This window comes from Trachymyrmex septentrionalis, unplaced genomic scaffold, assembly GCF_001594115.1.
Source record: "Trachymyrmex septentrionalis isolate Tsep2-gDNA-1 unplaced genomic scaffold, Tsep1.0 scaffold165, whole genome shotgun sequence".
NCBI classification, from domain to species: Eukaryota; Metazoa; Arthropoda; class Insecta; order Hymenoptera; family Formicidae; genus Trachymyrmex; species Trachymyrmex septentrionalis.
Window position 1 is genome coordinate 344,766 of NW_017304811.1, and position 7,628 is coordinate 352,393.

At 32.9% G+C, this 7,628-nt stretch overlaps 1 protein-coding gene across 1 annotated transcript in view; it reads left to right on the forward strand.

Moving 5' to 3' along the window:
• Nucleotides 1–5,795: 5,795 nt before the first annotated feature.
• LOC108746305 (guanylate cyclase soluble subunit beta-1) overlaps nucleotides 5,796–7,628 on the forward strand; it is a 12,802-nt gene continuing 10,969 nt past the window's right edge. The window contains exons 1-2 of the mRNA XM_018482995.1: nucleotides 5,796–5,910; nucleotides 6,136–6,209. Coding sequence (XP_018338497.1) covers nucleotides 5,908–5,910; nucleotides 6,136–6,209 — 77 coding nt within the window. The 5' untranslated portion in view covers nucleotides 5,796–5,907. The remainder of the gene's footprint in view (nucleotides 5,911–6,135; nucleotides 6,210–7,628) is intronic.

Genomic DNA, 7,628 nt, shown 5'->3' on the forward strand with positions numbered 1-7,628 from the left:
CACACACAAACACACAAACACACACACACACACACACACACACAGAGACACAGACACAATCGTCCCTAGTGACATGAATCAACGTGTAGGACACATATCTTTTATGTTCTTTCTTTAGATTACAGTTGCGTAAAATTTATATTGCACACCTAAATAAAATCTTATCATCTATTCTACCGAATTATTTAACTGTAGAAAAACTTTATTTTATTACTAAAAGTTGTGAAAATTACTACACTTTTCTACTTGCGCAATATTTGCTTTATAAATTATATTTATTTATCGTTTTAAAAATTTTACAAGAGCGTTTTCTCTCTTTGCATCACTTGCAGTCAAGAATATTTCTTCGAACTGGTATTTGAATTGAGCGAAATGTATTGATTAAATGTATACACATGCAATGACAAATATGTAGAAATAGGCAGCTTTCGATGATTTTATTTACCTTTTCAGGTTCTGTAACTAGAGCAAGTTACATGTCGTATGAATACGCAATATAATTATATTAAATTTTATTCTAAAAATATTTCTAAACAAGAAATATTATTCTAATATAAATCTTTAGATAATAAATATATTTATAAATAATGAGCAGACTTTCAAAATGCGTTTTGTCCAAATTTCATTTTTTTAGTTAAAGGTAGTGTAGTATTCAATATGTAGAATGATATATATTATAAGCTACTCTGAGATGTTCAGAAAGCATTTTTTCATTGTTAATTTATATGTTGAAAAAACATAGACATTTCGAAGTGCATTATATTTTTTAACTAGAAACAATCAAAATACATTTGTTTAACATTTTTAGCAATTGTTAAATAGTTTTGTTTAATATTTTACATTCTACTGATTTATATTATTTTCTGTAAAGTGCGTAGTTTTCTTGTGCGCGTAATTTCTTTCTTCGTCGTTTTCTGAAAATTACAAATTTTAGACAAAAAAGTCCACAACGCAAAAAGTCTGCTCCTCAAATGTTTATTATACACAACACATGTACATCGACACCCATCGTTTCATCCATCAGATTTATAGGTATGTATTTATAGGTATGTAATAATGTGATTAAGCATTTCCGCCGCGGGAATGCGCGGTAACAAGATATCGTTCTGCAAATATTTTCAGTTCAAACGTTTTCAGTTTTGTCGTGTGAATTTTTCAATACGGTTATTCCCCAAGCGGATAAATACATGGATCCCTCTTAAAATTCTAGTTTTCCAGGGTAGAAACGAGGTCATTTTATCGAAATTTCAAGACCGCTTTCAATCGATTTACTTGTACTTTCGACTTCAGTCTTGCGCACGCCGTGCGAGAAATCCTACTTTAATTGGAGTGTTCTTAATGGGTACTCTTCGTATAGCAGTCGAATCGTACGATTCACGAGCGTAAAAACGATGTAAGTCGGCATTAATCTTCGCCCTCTGGCAAGATTGTGGAAAAGAGGGAAATTGATGGTTGCACGGGGATGGCGTTCTACGAACATCATTGCGCTCCTCGCCCGAAATGTCGTTTCATTATAAAAATTGACAGGATGGAATTTCTGCCACTGTCGACCTCCGACAGGAGGTGTCAGCGATATAAAATCGATAATGCAGGTCATCGGAAGGCATCCGGTGACGTCAGTTATCTATGTTATGGCCACCATTACACGAGCTCTGGCTGGTACACGCATTTCTCGATCTCCATCAGAAGGAAGGCCCGATCATCGATATTCGACACGTGACGGTATTTTTAATTAAGCTCACAGTGCTATTTATCATCTCGCCGAGGTCGACCGAAGAATCTACGTGAAAGTCATTGATTAACTACTTTCGGATATGGGAGAACGGCTGAAAGTGATAGATTAATGGACCTTCGTATATGAAATTATCCAAAAGTTTATATTTTGAAATTGGAATACTTTTCGATACTGTCATATATTCTTGCAAAGTTTACGTAAGTAGTAAACTATGCAAAGTGTGTGTGTGTGTATGTGCGTGTGTATAGTTAAATTTTATTTTAATAGAAATTTCTTTAGACAAAAAATTTTGTTCTAATATAAAAGTATATTTATATACAAAATAATACAAAATAATAAACATTTATAAAATATTTATAAATAAACTACACAGAGAAGTCATTGCACACGTCAAATTTATAACATTATGTGTTTTTCAGATAATAATGTGATGAAGTGTTTCCGTCGTAGGAATTCATAATAATGAGATATACCGTTCTGGAAATATTGTTCTCATGTCTACTATGTCATTAATTTTTCAATAGGCTTATTCTCCAAGTAGATCGTGCAAGTAATGAAGTTTTAATCCAAAGGACTATCGCGGGAGAGATAATAAAGTCGTGTGTCTAGGAGTGTTTATTTATATAACGTGCACTTAAGAGGGCGGTAGATAAATTTACAAGGCGCTTGAATGAATAGTCGGTGGCAAAATATCAGGTGTTACCTTCACTGTCATGAGAGCCTATTTCAACGCGATTTATACCGCAGGCGTAGGCGGTTCAATAATTATTCAAGTTTCTCAAGTGTTATTTTCTTACTGTTGACATACTAATAATTTATAAGTAAACACGCATTAATTTGCAATTATAGTATTATATTATCCGTATACCTATACTGTTTCTTATTGTTATTTTTATTTAAAGCTGCATTTAAATTTTTTAATAAAAAAAAAAGCGATTTTTAAATATTGGTATTTTTCCTCATTTTGCTTGACAGAATTATTTAGTAATTCTGATCTTATTGTGTAAGTACTGTTCGATACGTCAACACGATACATTAACACCATATTTTTAGATACTAAAAAAATATACAGTTAACAAATTTATTTTGTGTAATAAATGTGCAATAAATTTTTATAACTTCACTGCTTATGCAAGTTTTCAAAATGTCTTTATAAAGATAAATGTTATAAGTTTGAAATTAATTGATAGGGTAATCTTAGCTGATAGGGTTTTATTATAATTAGTATTTTATAAACTAAAAAATATGGAGTTAACAAATTTATTTTTGCAATAAATTTTGATACGTACGTGTACCGTTTATGCAAGTTTTCTGAATTCCGTTATAAAAATAAATGTTATAAGTTTAAAATTAATAGATAAGCTAAAATCTTAGCTCTGATATAACAAATGTTATAAGAAACAAATACTATAACAAATGAGATAGATATAGAAATCAATAGATAGACTAATTTTAGCTGATGAGATTGTGTTGTAATTAATATAGTTTATGACATTGCATATTTCCAAAATGTATGGCTGTTATTCTTAGAGTCATAACAACCGGCTCCGAATCAATTCTCCGACACCCGCAGATTCCCCTATCACTCGTAAATCTTCAAACCATTTAATCTTGATGGTCGATAACCATGCGTTTCATTTGATCGTCGATACGATTGGCTCTCTCGGATACGACGCAATTCATAAAATTGGAAGCCATGCATCTCCATCCACTTATCGCGTATTGCTCTTACATTTTTTAAATCAAATGTCATTAATAATTTCAACGCGGTTTCAAATAAATGCCCCGTGTCAATCGAGTGCTTTTCTTTTTTTTATAATTCCTGTGCATACTCCGCTCTTTTATCGATTGCATTTTATCACGACGAATTCATCGGTAGAAATTTTTTACTTTTACCTTTGAGCTCTCGTACATCAAGTGTCTACACATTAGAAAGATACGATTGGCAGCGAATCAATAAGAACGAAGACGAACGATGTTTTCATCGTATTTCTGGAAAATTGAGTACTAAGAAGAGAGAGAGAGAGAGAGAGAGAGAGAGAGAGAGAGAGAGAGAGGGGGAACCATTTTCGTTTTACACAATGGGAACGAGGTCACTGCAACTCCCTTAGGAATGCCATGTACGCCGCGCCGTGGCGATAAAAGCATTCCGTCAAGTGCGACGATAGATACGGAAGTAGGTATTTATAATATTGCTAGTCCTTTTTGCATAGAAACGATAATGAAATAATAGACAAACATCATTTCAAAATCTCGCGTTATTTATATTTATTTACGATTTTTATCCAAGAGAGCGTTTTTCTCTTTCTATCAATTACTAATCAATTCACACTTTATTGAGTGCTTTATGGCTGCTGCTGCTGGCTGTTGCATACTTCAATAAACATATTTACGTCTATACTCGCAGACATAATATTGCGTTTAAAATAAAAGTTAACTTTCTCATCTTTTTCGTTTTTTCTTTCATTTGCGACGAGCACTGCAATATTATTGTGACTAAGCATTTTTCAATTATCACTTGCCTGCCATACATGTTTTATGCATAGCGCTGAATAAAATGGGGTCACTTGGAATAATTAACGCCGAAGATACTAGATCTTATACAATTTCTACGAAAAATTTCCGTCTTAAGGATTTTGCCAGGTTAGAAACCACTTTAAAACATGGAGTTTGTTCAGTCCTTAAAGTACTTTCACGAGAACTTTTTTAAATCTGTTTTATTGCATATACTTAAATTTTCACTATTTCAACTTGGAGATTTTCTTCTTAATATTTATCAAAGTTAAAGAACAAAACTCGATATAATTATTATTAGCGCTAAAGTTATCATAATTCAGAAGATTTGCGCAAAAAAGTGTATATCTTTATTTCTAAAAGAAGAAAAAATGGATTAGAATTTTAATTTTGTTGATTGATACTTTTATTAAAGGTAATTATTGTAATTTAATTATTTTTTTTGAGATAACAAAGCTATTATCTTATATTTTATTATCTTAACTAATTTAACAATATGCCCTGCGATTTATTCTCTCCGATAAATGTTTTGTAATGAATTTTTCTGCAGTGTTATTAATAACGTAAATTAATGACATCAAAGTGGAATTATGCGTGATCTGTCCAATTTAAAGCAGATTTAATTGACGAGACATGATTTATATCACCGTAATTAGATTCATTGGCCGTATTAAATAGATTTTCCAAAGATAGAATATTTGTATAATATTCAACACAATGTTGAAACAGTATAACAAAAGTGGGATCATAATTTGATCATCGAAATTACTTTTGTGCAGTGCTCGCATGATGGAATAAATTTCACTTTGTTATTATGTTATTAATTGGTATTTAAACTAAACGTTGTTGTTAATCTATTCTAAAGTCAGTAGCTTATAATTGTTGTATGTGTAATATAGTTAAATTAAACAACAAATTAAATGCTTTGTTTGCATTTATCCTCAAATGCCATCGGGTCATCAAATATCATCATAAATGCACATAAATTTCGCATCGATCTTTTCAGTATTAGAAAAAGAAATCGACTGAAGAAATCGCTCGTTACTAGAAGAGGCAGAGGACGCGTAAGAACAGCTATGCTGCAGTTTGAAACTTCCTAAACGACATTCCTCGACATTCATGGCACCGAGAGGTTGCATTTCATTACATCCTCAACTCGCTCGTACAAAAAGCATTTGCATTTATTTTCTTGTTGAGTTCGCCGAAAATTGTAGATCGTAGAAATAAATACGGCCGTGTGAAAGAAATTAGGGTACGCGAGCGACTAAGTCGTTCTCGAGCTGACAGAAGTCGTTCCCGTTCGCTAATCTCACGAAGGTCTTATAAGTATTCATTCGCGAAGTTATAATGCCACCGGCACCACACCACCATGCCGTGGCAAAGCGGATTGGGAGAACCGGAGGGTGGTGTGCAGCTCACTCGAGGGCGGCTCGTGCAAGAGGAGCACAACTAGGTGGTATCTAGGTGGCGCAGCCGCGACAATCAGAAAATCGATACCCCATCGTGTGCCGGCGAACGAAACAGGCCGTCTTCCAGTACGCGGCTCGTGCGCACGAGGTAAACACGGCGATCACAATCGGATCGACAATCGGAATGGAGTAACGCGTGAAAAGTGAGGTCAGCCGATTGCCTCCAGTCCGATTGTCAGGGCCAGCATCATGGTATGCTTCCGTGTGGAAGATTCGATGACTCAATAACTGCGTGCGACATCCACAGGTGCTGATGATTGCGCTACCGATTGCAGCAAACTCGGAGCGAACGGTGATAACCCGCGAGGGGTTGTACCGATCACACGTTGGAGTCTGTTAGCACCTGTGCGATGTCAAAGGCGTGCGTTCATCCCCCGGTAAATTACACTTATACCATTTCTCTCCTTGTATGTGCAGTACGGTTTTGTGAATTACGCTCTCGAGCTCCTCGTCGTGAAGACCTTCGGCAGTGAGACGTGGGAGACGATAAAGTAGGTAAAAAATAGATCATCTTCATTGTCTTTCATGTTTTTTTTTTTGCACGGTTTTTTTATACACCTACGCGTGCAACCCTCGCGTAATCTTTACAACGCGGCGCGGCGTTTCGCTCGACTACCGTCGGATGGGCAATCAAGTGTTGACATAGGTCAGTTAGAAAAAGAATAGTTTGTGAATAAAATGGAATATCATTTTATTACGTACGGTATCTATATACGGATATGTATATGATATCATGTTACATGTCATATTACGCCCACATGCATTCATCCAGATTGTTATGCCACGTGCGAAGCAGTCTTTCTTCGTTGTTTATTAATATTGAAAATTATAGAGATGTCGTTTTTCTTTGTATCATCCCACTCATATATATTCATGTATTATCTGTGATTTCTGCTAAAAGGTTTTAAAACATTTCTTTTAATCTTTTTTTAGATGCCTAATCTTATTTCACAGAAATAAAAAATTGTAAATACTCAACTTTCTTAGGCCCAGTTTCACAACTCATGATCGAGATTAACTCTTAACCGAGATTTAACTTATTTCTCATCTTTTTCCAATTTTAGCATTAGAATTGTGAAACTGAGTCTTAAAAACGTAAATAAATTTAAAAATACGAATTAACTTTCTTATTAATTATCGCGCTATTTTAATAATGTATTGTAAATATGTTGTACATTGTTAAATTCATAATGTCAAATTATACCCAATTTGAATTATTTTTTATTATTTCTATCGGTCGTCACTGCTTCTATTCAATATGTCATTAATTTAATTGAAACTTAAAATTAAATAATTTATTTCAAATTTAATTTATTGTTTATTTATAAGTACATATGTTGTTTACTTTGAAATTATTCACAGAGATGAATTGATTTATATTTTAAAAGTTAAAAACAATAAAATATTATTTTTTTAATTTACTATTGTTCCTTTGATATCTAACAGTGTATGTTGGTTATATTTCTAAGAAAGATTTCTTCTCTCTCTCTCTCTCTCTCTCTCTCTCTCTCTCTCTCTCTCTCTTATAATAAAAATATCCTGAAGCGTGCTTATTATAAATGCAGATTATTTTATGAACAAAATAGGTACCGTTTAAAATTACTTGTGAGAGAGCCAATTTACCCACTCTGAATGAAGTTTGTAACATTACCAGCAAAATTGGGTTGCAGAATATTGTTAGGTAATATCGGATCGCATCATCTGGTTTTATAATAACATCATTACAATTACGGAATACTGCACTTGACATATTTTAAAATATAATCTTCAACAATGTTATTTAAAAAGAAGAGAAGTTAAATTTTAATAGATATTTTAATGACAATTTTAATATATTAAAATTGTCATTATAAATTAATATATTGTAATTTATATATATATATATATATACATATATATATATACATATA